We start from the raw sequence: 18,524 nt of genomic DNA on the forward strand, positions 1-18,524 counted from the left end.
TGAAAGAAGTGAATGGAGAATGACTTTGTATGTGTCACCTTGTCATTTCAGCACATAAACATGTAACTGGGATCTGCCAGCTAGTAAATGAAAGAGAGCATTCTTTTTGCCAGAATTTCTTAGAGGTGTCCATTGAGGCATAAATGGAGACACAGGACAGTTGCAGTGAGTCCATTTCCAATATAGACTCTTGGAAACTTGAGCTTCTTCTACTGTTTCCTGTATCAGATGATGCTAAATTTATTCAGTTATTTCACTCACAGTTTTTTACCTTAGCTACAAGCGTCTTTTCCCTTTTTAACATCATTTCTAGATGGTTTCAAGCTGGGAAATGCAGATGGACAGATGTTAGATGAAGCATAACTCTGATGCTTACTACAGTTTGATCTTCCTTCATAATTGGATCATTTTTCTCAGCCTCATCCAACCTGATCCAAGGGTGAATCTTCCAGACAGAAGACTTCCCCATTCTCTTCTGCATAATAGCTATACAGCAATCTGCACTGCATCACTCTCTTCTCACCTTGTCAAAGTACCGTAGCTGGTAATCCAGGATAACCCCATTGGGCTGGTCTGGTTGAGGCCAAGACAGTGTGATGCTACTGGTAGCACGACTCACCTGATGCATCATAGGGATTGAGGAGGGCACTGGAATAAAAGAGAAGAGTGACTGCAAAGTGAAAAGATTAACCAAGTCCTATAGTTGAATATTTGTTATGAAAAATTAAAAGGTTGGGTCACTCCCTTCCTTAATTTCCCTTTTTACTTTGTAAAACAACCAGAAACCATGTACAATTCTACTCTACTGGGAGTAGAGATATAGTCACTGAAAATTGGGACAGACATTTAACTGATCATGCACAGCAGTTCTGAAAATATATATACTGTAGCTAAAATTATTTTGGGCTTCAAACTTTAAATTTTTACACACAAAATGAAAGTACACTGACAGAGTGTACTTCCTTGCTCTAGGGTCATGCTTGGACATACAATATGATAAGAGCAAAAGGAGTGCACACTATTCTCTAAAGCTTCTCCCCTACAGTATAATTCTTTGTCTGGGGAAAACCAAAACAAAATACCAACAATGAGCTCCCAAAATAACAGAGTTCTCTCACTTCCACATCACTGTTGCAAACTAGAAGATTGACACTGGAGGACAAAAATGAATTAAGGGACAGACTTTGAAGAATTCCTCCATTCAGTGGTCCCAGATCAGTTGCAGATGATAGAGAATGAAAGCATCTCATTTTCATAGCCTCATCTGCAGCCTACTGTTCAGAGTAGCTCCTAAATCTCAGACCAGCCCTTAATAAAGCTGTAATCCAGATAGCAAAACAACTGTTGTGTTTAAGACTCCCAGTATCCCTGTGGTCCAGTTTGAATGGACTTCTGACCAGCATTCTGAGTTCAGATTTTTATATTCAAGTTTCTCTCTTATCTAAGGTCAACACATTAAACACAGCCAGAGAGCTTTCCCACATTTCAAGTAAGAGTTTTCTAGATTTCTCCTTTGAAACACCTCATATAAATGAAAAGGTGATGTGAAACGTGAATGGATCGGTGTAAAATAAGTTCGTATTTGCTGTCAGAAGCTTACTGACAGAGGTCTTTTCCCAGTGTTAGTAAATTAGGGAATACAAAGTTCAAAGTTTGCTATTGTAAGAAAACACCTATGCTACCTTGCCTCTTGTGCCACCAAAGTGCTAAGAGCATGTTTTCCTTTGTATGCATTCTGATCTTCAACAATTTGTGTAACAGAACATTGGTTTCAAAGCTTCTTTCATGTATACAGTGAAGCACTTTGTAGCTCCACTAACTATTCACTGAATGCAAACAGCATATTGTGAGATATGAGGCCTGCATGTTTTCAGAAAGTTTGAAAAGACTGTTTTTTATTAAAATATTTATAAAATAGCAAATGTATGGAAAATTCTTGCACAAGTGTCACACATAACACCTAATGAAAGATGTTAAGTAGTCTAACCGCTAGGTAAATACAGCACTTAGATTTCTTTTTGAAAGAGCAAACATCTTCAAGAAAATTTTTCTTATTTTTTCTGACTGATTCATCCATTTGCCTTTACAAACTCAGATCATACTTGGAATTTAAGCCTTTTCCTCATTTCCACCTGAAAATCTTTTATCGGATCCTTTGAAATTTCGTGGTATTATCCATAACTATCGTTTTCACCCAACCTCCTACACAAGCCTTCAGCCTCTCCAGCTTTTATTTCTGCATTTCTGTGCTTCTTTGATATTGCTAGGTCCGTCTGGTCTTAACACAGCTGATGCAGAAGGCTGCTAGACATCTTTCCACAGGTACAAAGCAGTCTGGTCACATCACTTTGTCCTGTGTTAGCTATCCTAATATCTGGATTCAGCTAAAAAACTCCAGTTGCTTTTAAAACTCTGCAGGGACTTGCTCCAAAATTTGCATCTTTCTCTCTGCTCTCTCTCTTTCTCTACTGACTAGGAATGCAACAAGTTTCAGAATGAGTAAGTTCTGAATAATACAACTCAATAATACAACTCAGTATTATTTCATGCCACAGTGGAAACTGTAGGAAAAAGAAGTAATAGATAGGCAGTTTACAGCTGAGCACAGAGAGTTTTTCCAGTGTCCCTAAAATGAAAGCCTGACTTCTGCCCTGAGGCAGAGAAGAAATATTGTTAAAATAATTACTAAAATTTTAATTAGATTATTATTTTTTTTTCCAATAATATGATGATTGGTTTTTAAGTTCTGTGTTCACTCTGTGCCTGGCTCTCTCCTGTCTGAAGAAGAATAATCACGTTAAAATTAAATAGTAGCCTTTCTTCATGCAATTCATGCAATCTGGAATGGCCTCCTAACATCCTCCTGCATATCCCGATACTTCTTTAGCTATTCATCCTTATCACTTCAGCAATTCCCTTTTCTCTTGTCTCTCCTCTGGGACAGTTCTTCCTCCTGGTGCCTTGCCTCAGAGTCACATAATGCCTCATTTTATATCACATTATTACTATCCAAAAATATTACAAATGTTTTTTGCTATAAAAGATTAATTCTTATTTAAAAAGTTAAGTCTAATATTAAAGAAAGTTTCTCTATGCTAGTCCTTCTTATTCTAACTCTAAAAACACAGTCACTGAAGGTTAGGAATATCATAATCATGCTATCATATATAAAATGTGATTGTGTAAATAGAGGATCCTACCATACTTTCAATTAGGTTATCAGACTGTAAGGGATAAGCAAACCCTTAGATGAACAGTGTTCTGGAGACAAAGATGAAGAGCAAATAGATAGCATGGAAAAAAAAACAAAAAAGAAAAAAAAGTAGAACTGTGCCAGGACAGATTACAGAATACCACCTTATGACATCTTTAATAAAGAGTCAGAGTGTGGGAAGGAGTGTTTTTTTGCATCAGCAAATGAAGGAAGTCAGAAAACTCTAATGCATGAATAAGCAGAATATTCAGAAGCTATCAGTACTAAAGGGTATTTCTTTTGTCACTTTTAATTCAATGGAAACAAAATTTCTGGTATGTCTATTCACTCAGACAGCTCATCTTTTCCCAATTTAGATTTTTCTGCTCTTTGTGTTTTAGGCAGAAGGAGAAAGCAGCTGTTCATTTAAATTACATCGAATGAGGAAGGCTGAGGAGCAGCAGGAAGAAAGAGAATTCTTTAGGATATTAATAGAATACCTGCCTATATTCGGTAGAAGTCAAAGGATTTGCCTGAAATTACCAAATGAATTATCCAGCCAGGCCTTTCACTGTAAACAAAAACTGACCACCCACTTGCAGCCAGACTCCTAAGACGACCAGGTATCCCTGTATACGGTCTGCTACTCGATGTCTTTGAGAAAGTAGTTCAAAACCTCTGGCATTTGCTAAAAGTAGGAAGTTGCTTGGGTTGTATAGGTGTTCCCTTCCTTTTGAAGGCACAGAAGCAGCAGAAATCAAAAGATGTGATTTAACCAACTTCATATCTCACATCACTTTTATCTTTTTGAGCTTTACTGATTTTTTCCCCCCCTGCTTTCTGCAACTACAGTATGAAATCCAACTGTGTAAACATTTACACATCTCTAAATGTTTACAGACATTTTATGTTGCTCAGTTTAAATTGTTCCCCCTAATTCTCCTCCTTATCATATTATTCCTCTCTGTACCTTCTCAACCAAGCTGTGTACAGTTCCTCTCCATACCTGCTTATACATGCTTATAAAGAACAATACACACCCAATCTCTAATTGCTAACATTTAGCAGAACTGTACACATGCTCTCTCCAGCTGCTTCTGTAATTAAGTCCTTGTGCAGGATGTTCACAGAAATACAAAATTCACTGTTCTTTCTTCCAGATATACAACTTCTTTATACATCAATTTGACTTCCCCTTCAACACTTTTACCTCTTTTTTTACTTTTTTCTCTGACTGCCCACATAAATCATTTGTATTTTAGTGATTATCATGAAGTATAATTAGTTCCTAGTAATCTCTCTCTTGTTCAGATCCTAGCTACAAGGATCACAACAGCTTTGTGAAAAATGTAAGATATTTTAGAAGTTCTATCATGGTGAAAGGCAAAAAAAATCTGTTCCTTACTGACAAGAGAATAACATTCCAAAATCATTTATCAAAACAAGGATAAAAAGGTAAGAGCAAAGTACCAGTAAAAACAAGATGTGTAAATAATGGAGCGCAACTCAAACAAAATAAAATAGAGAAAGATAAAAAAGGGCAAAAAAAAAAGCTTCTGGTCTATTGAAGCAAATCAAATGAGAGACAGACATAGAAATTTTGTGACTCCGATGCAGGAGGCTTCTCACCTGACTGGCTGGTGCTAACGTTGATGGTAGCATACTGGGGTGCTTCTGAACTCAACTCAGTCACCAAATTGACAGCCTGGATCTCAAAAGTGTACTGCACACGGGCCAGTAGGTTGGAGACTTGAACACGACTTTCTGTCAGGCCCACTTGTCGTGGCTCAAATTGTACATTGTCCCCACAGCGCACACATGTCCCTGCTGACCTTGTTGGGCATTCTTTGCAGATGACATTGAAGAAAACATCCTTGCGGCCACCCAAGTCCTTGGGGAGGCGCCAGGTCAGGAGCACGCTGGATCCAACAATTTCATAGCTGAGGTCACGGGGAGCAGAAGGGATGCCTAGAAGACAGTATGAAAGACAAAAATCTTACAAAAGAATGGAAAAGAGGTAGAGGAGCGAATAAGACAGTGAAGTAGGGAAAAAAATGGAAGATTAAAAATTAAGATGCTTTTTCTTCTCATTCTTACTCTTTTCTAGATGTTTCTCTGGATAAGATTAAAAAAATGTGCTCTTTTCTATATCAGACATACATTTATATGCAAAGGGAGTAACTACACAGTCATATTTTAGGGATACAAAATTGACTAAAAAGGTCTTTGTATCAAGGGCATGACTTATATTTTTCCCCAAAAGAACATCCAGTGTTTAGAAAAGTCTCAAACCTTTGAAATACTAAATTCTATACAAGCTTAGTGAAGACTTGTCTCCACTGAGGCCTCTAGATCTCTCCTTTGGCACCTAATACCTCTGAATTCTCTCAGATTTTAGTTTGCCTTCTCCATATATTGCAACAGCTGAACAGCACTTGCCCTACAATTATTCCTGCTACGGGAGGATTCTCAAATGGCATTCTGACAGCATTAAAAACAGCCCATTCTGTGCCTCCACCATGTCTTAGTTTCATCTGGGACAGAACTGGTTTTTTTTCAATGCCCGGTATGATGCCATGCTTTGGTTCTAGGAGAAAAAAAAATGTTGAAAATATACCAATGTTTATAGTTGCCTACTAAGCAATGCCGTACCAAGCCAAGACCATTCACAGCAAAGGGCCAAAGGAGCTGGGAGGGAACAGAATTAAGACAGCTCCTGAACACCTGCAATACATTGACAACACTGGGACATACAAACACTGGGACACACCTGGTTAATCAACATTCAGAGATCTGCCAATTGAGCTAGTTCTGCCCAATCAAATCTCCTACATACTGCAGAAGGGGATAAAATGCCAGTGGTGCACATATTTACACATCTTCCATGTGGGGCAAGACAGCCTGGGTTATTCTTGCCTTGGGCAAAGGCAAGCCTATTCATGGGACTGCTTTTGTTCAAGGACCTAGGTGCACATTGGGGGTAATGTGGAAGGATGAGGATGTCCATTATATACCTTAAGGTGATTTGATGCTGGGTGAGAACAGCCAATAATTTAAATTGTATGACATTAAATTACTACATAATGCTGCATGCCATTTTATTACAGTTATTGTAAGAATTGTTAACAGTAGTACAATAAGAATTTCCCAGGTTAAAGAACAAAAAAACTTCAGTGGAAGCAGAATTAGTTTCTGGATGCAGGAATCCAACACTGTGAATCATTCTTCCTGCACTGGAGGACTGTTACAACAGATGAAGCCCAAAGTTATGAACTAAAATGAATACCATAGACAATCTACATTAAAGGCCCATAGACTATAGGATTTGTTAGGATGTGTAGAAGCTGTGACACTTGAGCATGATGTAAATGCTATGGGATAAAGGGTCAATATTATCTTAGTTTCATCTGGGATGAAACTGTTTTCTTCAGTGTCTGGTATGCTATGTTTTGTTTCTAGGAGAAAAACAATGTAGATTAACATGCTGAAGTTTATAGCTGCGTGCTAAAAACCATTGTACAGAGCCAGGGCCATTCTCAGTGAAGGGCCCAATGAACTGGGAGGGAACAGAATTAAGACTGCTGACTTAAATTGCCCAGAGGTATATTCTATACCATTTGATATCAAGCTGAATGAGTTTTGAAGAGGGTGGGAGTTCATCTAGCTTTCTTTCCCTGTTTGGGGCTAGCTGGGCACTGGATGTGGGATGCTGAGCAATTGCTTGTGCATTACACCTTACATACATACAGACGTATTATATATTTTTATATATTTTTTTTTATATATGTCATAATTATTTTTCTTTTCCTTTTCTCTGTCTTAGAAAATAGTTTTATCTCAACCCACAAGTTCTACTTTGCTTTTCTTAATTCTCTTTTCTATCCCACTGGGAAGTAAGGGGAGTGAGTGAATGACTGTGTAGTACTCAGCCACCTGCTGGGTTAAAGTACAGCACACCACTTGCCCTATCAGAGGCAGTAAACTGAAGGTATAAAATGCAGAGGATGAGAAGACAGCTTGGGGATACGAATGGGACAAGACACTGAAGGCTAGACAAAGCTGTAAGAAAAGTAAATATAAGAAGCAGAGTCGCACTTCTAAATCTGGACATGGAGACAGAAAAGGCAGGGACAGAGTGGCTGAGCTCAATAACAGGGAGAAGTAAGGGAAAAAAGAATTACAGAACACATCCTTCCATAAGGCTTGAACAAGAACCAAGAATTCTCATTCTCACTATTCTTCTATTATCTACCTATAGGTTTCGTAGATACTTGCTGATAGTCTTTTGTACATTTGCATTGATTAATGTAAAGGATTGTATTATTTATTATAACAGCTGGATGAGGTTTTTGTGGGGAATCTCTTGATCTACAGTCTCATTCAGTGCTGGAGCATTTGAACATATCCTGTAGATAGATACATGTACCTAGGGGATTCCAGAGTTATGAACAAAATAAAAATGCCAGAAAACTGCATGCAGAAGACTGGTTAAAATATACTGGAAGTAAGATGAAGGATTAGAATGTCAAGAAATATAAGAACTATATTTGATTTTGTTAACTTTGCCACTTTGTATCTGTAATGTATTTGTATTGTACTTGTATTGTGATATAGTATTTAATAGTATAATCACATACTAGCTTTCCCCGAGGATTATTATTGCAGCCAGTGCAAAAGGATAGACAATTGCTCAGGAAATAAATCCCTGTGAAGTAGAAATTGCTTGATGTTGTTGCAGATAGAGTCCGTGCAGTATATATAGCAAGAGGATACAGAAGAAAAAAACAAAACAAAACACATTTCCTAACATCTGAGTGTTTAACTTCATAGCCATAGAGAAATTGTAAGTTGCTTTGGGACATGAATTACTTCCATCACTGCCATAAAATTCATGAGGGATTCTTGACGTGTTATTTAAACTAGACTGTTGAGAGCTCATCACCAACTCAAATTCCTTTCCTGGGGTTAACTACTTTCTTGATCTATTAACATTCATAATTATCGAATTAAATAATGTCTTAGGGTGAAGCTTAGCAATCATCAAGCTCCAACCCCCCTGCCATGGGGAAGGTTGCCAGATGCTAGATCAGTCTGCCCAGGGCCCCATCCAGTCTGGCCTTGAATGCCTCCAGAGATAAAAACATCCACAACTTTTCTGGGCAACCTGTCCCAGTGGTTCATCATCTCTGAGTAAAGAACTTTTTCCTAACATCTAACATAAATTTCCTCCTTTTTTAGTTTAAAGCCATTCCCCTGTGTCTTATCACTATTAGACCATATACAAAATCGCTTCCCTGCTTGCTCATAAGCTCTCCTCAGGTACTGGAAGGCTGCAATGAGGTCTCCCTGGAGCCTTCTCTTCTCCAAACTAAACAAGTCCAACTCCCTTACCTTTTTTCATATCAGAGGTTCTCCAGCCCTCTGATCATCCTCATGGACCTTTTACGGACCCTTTTCAATGGTTCAAGATCCTTCTTATGCTGAGAGCCCCAGACCTGGATGCAGTACTCCAGAGGGGCCTTACAAGGGCAGAGTGGAGGGGTACAATCTCTCTCTGTTGGCCACACCTCCTCTGATGCAGCCCAGAATACTGTTGGTCTTCTGGGCTGCAAGTGCACAGTGCTTGCTCATGTCCAGCTTTTTGTCCACCAGAACCACCAAGTCTTTGTCTTTGTCTTTGTCTTTGGCTGCTCTCAAGGAGTTCTCCCAGTCTGTAAACATATCTGGGATTGCCCTGAACTCAAGTGTAAGGAGTTACTGAACTTCATTAGGTTCTCATGGATCTACTTTTCAAGCCTGTCCAGATTGCTTTGGATAACATGCCTTCCTTCTCTGGTGTCAACTACAGTTAGCTTAGTGTCACCTGCAAACTTGCTAAGGGTGCACTCAATTCCATCATCTATGTCACTGATAAAGATGTTAAAGAGTACCAATCCCATGACAGACCCCTGGGGGACACCACTCATCACCAGCCTCCACCTGGATAACAACTCTCTGGCTATGACCATCTGACTTATTTTTAATCCAATGAATAGTCCAGCTTTCAAATCTGACTTTTAATTCAGAAATAAGGATGTGATCTGGGATTATTATTATTATTTAACGTTGCACGAGTTAAATCTGGCATATCTTCATTCTAAGTATCTGATATTGCAGCATCCAAATATTCTAAACACACAATTCCTCTGGTGTACCAACTTTGTAAATAGCATGTAGGAACACTTCTACCTTCTTATCTACAGTCATCAAGAGAAGGAAGCCCAGGGTCATTTTGGACTGTTTCAGTTGATTATGAGAAGAGATGAGTTGGAACTTCCATGAATCATTCAGACAAGTTGTCTCTCATTAACTGCCCTTCTTCCTACTTTCAAATACTCCTTTCAAATACTTACCAGTGCATGGAGCATCAGAATTGTCAGAAGCAGATCGGTAGTAGTGATTTTGACACACACATTCAATGGAACCTGGCAGTGGAGTGTGGCTGTGGGCAGGGCAGAGAAGACAAGGGTCATCTCCCACAGATGCTTTAAAGGAACCAATGGGACAGGCTAAGGAGAGGAAAATAAGACAGAAAAGAATAGGAAACTCATTAATTCAGATACCAGAAACAATGCAACCTTATTTATATTTAACTCGTGCTGCTGGTGTTGAGAAAACTTGTTACTAGCTACGGCAGGTTATTATTTTATGGCAGTACAGAAAATATCAGCTCTGAACTTGAGCATTGTTTAAGGTGCAATTTTGCACATCTACTTTCTCTCAGCTGGCATAGCAGAAAAAATTGCTTTTTTTAAAAGCTGTTTTAGACAGTTTTATTGCAAAAAGTAATATAAACTACCATGGCTGATTTTGCATCAAATTGAAGCCAGAACTCATAAAGGCAATCCTAACTGTTTTTCTGTAGTTCCGGAAACTTCCCAGGCACGGCTACAAGCCTCTTAAGTCGGTTAAGTTCAATCTGAAAATTTACAGGAACACGCCTATGGAAAAAGCTGAAACAAGGATGAAAATCCTTCACACAAGAAAGAAAATGAAAAATATAATAAATTATTATGAATATGGGAGTATAACACATTCTAGGGTCAGCAAAGATGCTGTACTGAATTACCTAGCAGAAAGCACTTGGATCTTTGCCGAAATATTAGGACACAGCTTTTATAATTTTAATGCAAGTGTTATGCATGCTTTTAAAGCTGCTTTTCTATATAAATAGACACAGAATTTTTAGATGTTACCAACTAATTAGCTGTGGTGAAAGTTCATTCATGGACTGACATTCGTTTAGTTAGTTTCACAATAAAGAACATTTCTTGGGAAGGAGAAGCTTTCGTATAGACCCCAAATGTGTTTTTGATTTCAGAAGACCAATGGGAATGCTGCTTTCTACATTCAAGAGAAAAACTCTCCAAGTGATTACCATAAGCAGAAGAATCCAAAAGACTGAGAATAGCAAAAATGTTATATATCAAAGAGAACTGTGTAAGAGAAGAACACTGTATGCAACTGTTAATATGAAGTCAGGACATCTAATGAGTGTTCTGAAATGGAACACCACACCAGACACTGAAGAACTAACTCACCTGGTAATTACTTACTACGCTAAAGGAAAGCGGGCTTCCACCTCTAATAACAATAACAAAGGAACAATAACAAACTTTAGAAATTATTTCTAAGTCACTTAGGTTCTAAGTGACCATTTATGCATTTTTCTTAACAAGTAACTTCAGAAAAATAAGAGTATCTCACTTACTGATCCTCCTTTTCATATGCATTCAATTCCCATTGCTTTGAGTTTTCTAACTACATTGGGGATTTCTGGTGTATACTTTCCGGCCTGTATACAGCCATATTCCAGACACAGCAGTCAAAAATATCCATGAAGTCCTATGAGCTTTAGATCTCTAGTATCACCTTCTCTGTTGGCAGTCTTCTGGCTACAGCATAACCTCCACATGTGTTGTGCTAGAGTGGTAAGTCCTGGAAGAGTCAGACTGTAATAGGGACTTCAATAACGGTGAATGATAGTAATTAGATGCTTGTATTTCCAGAAGAAATGGCAGATACAGAGCAAGGATCACACTTCCAAATTCTCATTTCTGTCACCTGTTCTACTTCCTATGTCAAGGAAAAAAATAACCAGCAAACTGAAATCACATAGCACATTAGAAGCTAAGCTGATTTGTAGAGATTAAATAAGATTCACATCTCCCTCACCTTCCTAATGAAAACTTTGGGGGAAAAAAAAATAGAAAACAGACTACGACCTAAAATTCTAGTTAACTGCATTTTTCATTTGCAGTTTTGTCCAATATATGTGGACTGACTATAGTAGAGACTAATTGACCTTCATGTAGCTGAAGACTATCCTGCATGGTCAAGGACCACAGCTGTCACACATCCTCTACTTCCATGCGAATTCAGCTTCTGTATTCAGTCAGACAGCTGAACACATTTGTGAGCATCTTTATCCCTTTCCAAAAGTTGCCTAAAATATGATAGCTTACTACTCACAGAAGGCACCAATAATCGCTCCCATGACATGAGGCTCTTCCTAACATTGCCTCAGCCCAGTCACTCTATAAATAAGGTATCAAAGATTAACTCAGAAGGAAAGAGAAAAACTTCCCTGGCAACCTAAATATGCTAAAGCTACCTCCTTTTAGTCCAGCAGTTGTAGTGAGCCTAGGACCATCTTTCCATAGTGTCTAGCTCTCACTCATTTCTGCAGGATTCCCTTCTTTACACTATCAGTTTTTGTGTGCCTTACATTCCCTTCTTAATGCAGATCATGGCATTATGTTCACTTTCTGTGATCTTACAGTCTCTGCAGATGTCTACTGTGTTTACTGGAAGCAGTCAATAACGAATACCCAAGCTGAAAGGAGCCCACCATCCCTAGGACTAACACGTATTGCCTTAGTGAAAATCACCATCTTAGGACCATACTGGAGAAAGCCTGAACAAGAACAGCTTCTCCTGAACATTTCCACCATTTGCCTATAGAATAACCTCACAAAAAAAAAAAAAAAAAACATCAGTAGAAATTAAGCCACAGGCCTTGTCACTGGATCATCCCCCAGGACCAGTACTTACCAATAAAACACAGAGTTAGGCCTCATCAATTGAGGAAATCTAATGCAAGGACAGAAGCTAGCAGAGCTAGCACCTCAAGGGATGCAGTAAGCTGCCATTTCCCATTAATCAAGGCTATGATAGCAGAAGGCTGACTCTGGCACGCGCAGGTGCTTTTTCTCCCAGCATATCTCAGTCATTTTTGCATCTTGACCCAGTTCCAGAATGCCACAACAGTTTAGTTGGGCACAGCTCATCTCAGAGACACTGACCCAATTTTCCTTAGCTCCTCCCTAGAATACTCCCTGCTGTGTTGTCTGCATATATCTGAATGCTCTGAGGAAAAGTTCCTCGGAGAGGCTAGAGAAGCATTTTCTGATAGAGGACTAGCTTATCATAAACAGCAGAGAAGAGTCTTGGGATCATGAGTAGCAGAGGACAGAACTAAAGAAAGCAAGAGAGAAGAAGAGGCATAATGAAAAGCCCATTCAGCAATAAGCACAGAAAGGAAAGCTTCTGAGAGCAAACAAAATAGAGTAAGGAGAAGGATCATGAATAATAGACAGAAATATCAATAGACATACATGTATCTGCAGTGCCATTTTTGGGGCACACAGTTACATGTTTTGACTATCTGTACCCAGTCATGCTTTCGATCTGAGCTAGGACTTAGGAAGACACTTAGAAGAGCAAAACATCATTCTCCTTTTGACTGAGACAGTGATAAGAGCTCTGGGGAAAATTCCTTTCCTGCAATCGCTTAGGAAAAATTCATGTTTCCATTTTAAATTATGGCAACTGAAACAAGACACGTCTGGGATATGTTTGCTCTGACTGCAAGTGTAGGAAGAGAAATAGTACAGGTACTAGATTAACAAAACTGTTTGAGTCATGAAGAGAAGATCAATATATAAAAATAGATAACAATAAAGGGTGGTATATGTCAGGAGCTGTTGCTAGTCCAGGAAAAATTGACCAATTCTTATAAATACATACATATGTAGTTTATACAGACACATTCTCACGCTCAAATCTCATGAGCAACAGAGTAATGGAAAGTTAAAGAAACATTATTGGATGGGATTTGATCAGAACATCCTCTCCAAGTCACCAGACTGTCTCTGGCTGCTGTCCTACAATGAAGGAGAGAGCACAGCAATACTAGAAGGCAATTGCTTGGGGAGGTCAGACGGAAAGAACTCTAGAAGAAGGCAGAAGAGATCCACTGGCTTTGATATTGGCTACTGATAAATTTAGTAATCTGAAAATATTTCTTATTAAATTGCATTCGTAGGATTGAATGAAAGAAGCCCCATGCCCCTACAGTTATCTAGCAGAGATGCAAAGGTTTTAGGAGTGCACTGATATTACTATATCCAGTTTTGAATCCCTCAGAGCTATTGAAAAACTGAAGCAAGTTCAGGAGATGGCCACTTATATATTTATACAACTGGGGCAACTGCTCTATGAAGAAAGGCTGAGTAAACTTCATTTTATTAACCTCAAGAAGAAAGGCCATGGGGAATCTAGAGGCAGTCTTCCAATGTCTTCAAAGACTTTTCTGGGAAGACAGACTTAGGTTCTTTGCAGTTGTGCACAGTAGAAAGATGAGAGGTAACAGGCATAAACTGAAAAACACAAGATTCTGACAAAGTACAACGAAATTCTTTCCATCATCATGGAAAATTTCCGCAGAGGTTATATGGCTTCCATTCCTGAGGACATTCAAGACCATATTAAAATAAAGCCCTGAGAAACCTCTCTGATCTTTTCCTGAGGCTGTTTTGAGCACGATGTTAGACAGGAAATACACATCAGTCACTGCCCAGATATCACTCTTCTCTAATCACACAATATATATGCAAACCTTTTACCAGTGCCCTGTTACATCAGTTCAAGACAGTGTTAGGGAGCCTTAAGACATGGTTTGCATCACTGCATGATCTGATAATGACTTATTCTTGAAAAATCAGACACCTATCCCTTTACTTGCAATGGACCTAGTGGCTGGTTTTAAAGTGACTCCATTCACCTATTTAATCTGTTGGTAAAGTAGTCCAACAAATAAACAAGAGTGGGACAATAATGAATATTAAAGTATATGAGTATATGAATATGAGAGTATCAAAAATGAACAGAGTGTCAGAGCTGATACTGGAGTAAAACTGGGAGGAATATAGGAGTACTTGAGATCATAGCCAGGGAAAACTGGCTGTGCAAAGGGCCTCACATGAGAATGACTAGGCAAAATATTATCAGCGTGGAGTTTAAAAAAGGATAACTTGGTATGGGTCATGCTGCTTGCTCTCCTGAAATAGTGGAGGACAGTGCAAGACAAAGACGTGAAATGGATCAGCTGTAAAGAGGAATGGAGTTTTGTAGTTACAAAGGTGGTTCAGCTCTGGTCAGTAGTGTGTTCCTGTTGACACCAGATGGGACAGTCCCCTTCCAACATGAGGTAGCTCCTGATCTCTCCACAAAGAAATCAACCCTGCAGTCCTCCCATTGCCAAGATTTTGTGAATCCAATATATTACTAAAAACATTTTTCCCTTAGCTCTCCTCCTTCTTCATGGAGAAGTTTAATGGAGAAAGTTTAATAACTGATACTAGCCCTCAGTAATATGGTTGTGATTCATTCTACAATGAATACAATACAATCACAATTTTATTTTCTCCAGCTCACTTCTTAATACATTGGCAAACAGCCAAATGCCCACCCAGCCACACCCCACCCTCAGCGTGACATGGGGAGAAAATAGCATAAGAATGTGGATTGAGATAAAGATTGCTTACCCGTTAGTATCACAGGCAAGACAGATTTGTCTCCAGGAAACTTAATTTACTGCTCTTTAAAATAAATTTGGGTAGATGAGAAACAAAAAAAAAAAAGTTAAAACAACACTTTTCCTCCCCTCTCTGTAACTCCTTCCCACCAAAATCTTCTCCCTCACTCAAGACGCACAGGGGAAGATGCGATGTGTGTGGTCAGTGCATAGCAACTCCTCTCTCGTGCTTTTGCCCTTCCCTGGCATAAGTTCTCCACAGGCTGCAGTTCCATCAGGAAGTATTCACCATTAGAGCATTGGGTCTACCACAGGCTGCAGAGAATATCTGCTCTGGTGGCTGGAATACTTCCTTCTTCTGCTCTGACTATCATTCTCTCTGTTGTTTCTCAGTCTTTTTATTCTCTCTTCCTCTCTCTGTCTAGTATTTTTTCCTTTAAACATGCTTGCCTAGAAATGCCATATGTCTGATCAGTTCAGCTGTGTCCTGTCCTTGGGCTGTTGCAGAATTATCTGGAAACAGTTGTGTCTGGCACAGGAAAGCCCCTAACCTCTTCTAACAGAGGCTGCCCCTTCATTCTCCACCATTACTAAATCCTTATCACAGAAATTGCATATGTTGTGATACCCAACAAGAGGACAAAGCAGTCTAACTCTAACCAGGAGACTTCAGTAAGCGTATCTATACCTCATGATCTCACGATCTAAGTAGCTCCCACCACTCCCCATCCCTTTCAAAGTATGGTTCGATTTGTGTTCTTTCCAACACTTCTATGATCTTTTCCCTCAGAGATCGAAGTGGATAAAAGAAGAAAAGCTGATTCTCTGAGATACATAAGCAGCAGGATAGCTGGTGGGCAATTGCAGATGTAGAAAAACACAGATGCAGTAATGGCACATTTTCAATGATATGGGGCAAACACTGTATTGGATACTAGTATGAGACAGAAGAAAAACAGATATAAAGCTTGAGTGACAGGACTGCTCTGGAGTTAGTTTGTATTCTGGACTTCAGAGGGAAAAAGAGAAACATCATTAAATTAATAGCCTTATTTTAATGACTTTTCAAGTTCAAAGATCACCTTACTCCTTCATAAGAAAGTGTCAGCTTAGCACTTCATCAAATAGTCATTTCTTCTCTTTCCCCCCAACATTCTCATTATTGAAATATTTTCTAAATCATGTTTTAGTCATTAATTCTAAGTACTATTTGCAAAAGCATCTGATAACCCATGGGACTTTCAGCTAAGAGTCCATGATAAACAGTGGGCAGTGAATGCCAAGAAACACATCACACTGTAAACTGATTTGTGGGAATGAAATCCAGGAGCAACTGCTTCCATAAATGAATCTATCAATTTGAGATTTACCAATGAGTAATATGGGAGCCAATAATCTAAGATGACCTAATTACTCAGAAATTTCTATTCCAGACCCTTTGTGAGGAAAAACCCTTAGAGATGCAGAAAACCCCACAAGACAAGAATCACAGAATCAAAGAATTACAGATTGTCAGGTGTTGGAAGGGATCTTGAAATATCATCAAGTCCTATACCCCTGCTGGAGCAGGAACATCTAGATTAGGTCACCCAGGAATGTGTCCAGGTGGGTTTTGAATATCTCCAAAGGAGATCCCACAAACTATCTGGGCAGCCTGTTCCAATGTTCTATCACCCTCACTGTAAGGAAGTTTTTTTCTCCTACTTTTCTGGAACTTCCTATATTACAGCTTGCACCCAATGCACCTTGTCCTATCACTGGATGTCACTGAGAAGAGCCTGGCTCCATCTTCCTGACACTCACCCTTTACATATTTATAAGCATTAACTATGTCACCCCTCAGTCTCCTCCAAGCTAGACACCTAGAGACCCAGCTCCCTCAGCCTTTCCTCATAAGGGAGATGCTCCACTCCCTTACTCATCTTTGTAGCTCTGTGCTGGACTCTCTCAAGCAGTTCCCTGTCCTTCTTGAACTGATGGACCCAGAACTGTACACAAGATTCCAGATGCAGCCTCACCAGGGCAGAGTAGAGGGGGAGAAGAACCTCTCTCGACCTACTAACCACGCCCCTTGTAATACACCGGAGAATGCCAATGGCATTCTTGGCCACAAGAGTGCAGTGCTGGCTCATAGTCATTCTGCAGTCCACCAGGGCCCCCAGGTTCCATTCCCTTACGCTGCTCTCCAATAGGTCAGTCCCCAACCTATACACAAAATGCAAGACTATACGCTTACCCTTGTTATACTTCATTAAGTGCCTCCCCATCCAACTCAACACCCTGCCCAGGTCTTGCTGGATGGCAGCACAGACTTCTGGTGTGTCAGCCACTTCTCCCAGTTTTGTGTCATCAGCAAGCTTGCTGACAGTGCACTCTATTTCCTCATCCAAGTCATTGATAAATGTATTGAAGAGCACTGATCCCAGTATCAACTCTTGAGGGGTTCTCCAGGAAGAAAATAAAACAAAATTCCAACTTTCCCTTCTCTTCTGTATGCTGCCATTCTCCTCTCTTTTGTTTTGCAAAAGAAGAAATTCTACTTGGATAAAGTGAAAAGTGAAGCTGCCCCACACCATATCAGCTTGAGGGCTGACTTATCTTAGATGTCGTTTCACCATTCTGTTTAGCTGGAGAAATTTGCCATATAGTAAGAATCATCAGGCACTCTTAAGAAACTAATGAAAGAAAGAATATCTTAACTGATGGTAGGAAGCAGAGAAGTAGAAGGGCTTTCTATCTACTCTGAATGCTTCTTGCCAGATTCTTAGTACTAAATAAACAGGCAACGGTTGTTCCGGGAAGGACTCCATGGACTTCCATATGGTGAGGAAGAAGGCAGTGCCCACACTCTTCTACTAAAGAGACCTTATTATGGAATTTGCTTCTCCTTCCTATCCCTAGTTCACTCTTTGGTCCTGATAAAGAGAGCTCTATGCAGGACATTCAGTAGAGGTCTGCTCTTAGACTACTGCTTTTGCTCTGTTATTTCACACAGAACACTATATAATCACATATCTAATCCTTTAGTTCTTAGGAAGAAGTGAGAATATACGAAGAGGAGAAGTACTGGGAAAGACACTTTATAAAGTATAAACAAGAGGACAAATTGAACTAGCTGAATGCTTTTTTTCTTTCTGACAGGACAGCAACATATTTTTAGCATAAGACTTTAGGTCCTCAAGAGTTTACAAAAAATGTGAGGAGAAAAATCATCTTCTAACATTAAGGATTACTAGTTGGTTGCTTTTTGTTTGCTTATTCTATGCTCAGGAAGCAATTAGTAGGAGTAGCGTTCTGAGTTTGAAAACCTGTAATACTTAATATATTTGACTATTCTTCTCTATGCCCAGCTCATGCAGTAGTGGGACTGCAGGGGAGTGTCTGTGTTTTGAAGCCTACAAAAGCCAGAATGTTTGAAAATCTTTAAGATTTAAAAAAAAATCTTCATTTTTCCTTGCCTATTCTAATTTCCAT

The 18,524-nt window shown here is 39.3% G+C and overlaps 1 protein-coding gene across 8 annotated transcripts in view; it reads right to left on the bottom strand.

Annotated features, from left to right (window-relative positions):
- The window catches only part of LOC125701850 (ephrin type-B receptor 5), a 72,405-nt gene that overhangs the window by 19,594 nt on the left and 34,287 nt on the right, over nt 1–18,524 (bottom strand). For all 8 annotated transcript variants that reach the window (XR_007380379.1, XM_048964441.1, XM_048964434.1 and 5 more), the window contains 3 exons: nt 9,586–9,741; nt 4,823–5,161; nt 524–648 (listed from right to left, as the gene is read on the bottom strand). Coding sequence is in view for 7 of the 8 variants with exons in the window: in XM_048964441.1 (XP_048820398.1) it covers nt 524–648; nt 4,823–5,161; nt 9,586–9,741 (620 nt within the window). In the remaining variant the exon portion in view is untranslated. The remainder of the gene's footprint in view (nt 1–523; nt 649–4,822; nt 5,162–9,585; nt 9,742–18,524) is intronic.

The sequence above is a fragment of the Lagopus muta genome, chromosome 1, assembly GCF_023343835.1.
Source record: "Lagopus muta isolate bLagMut1 chromosome 1, bLagMut1 primary, whole genome shotgun sequence".
NCBI classification, from domain to species: Eukaryota; Metazoa; Chordata; class Aves; order Galliformes; family Phasianidae; genus Lagopus; species Lagopus muta.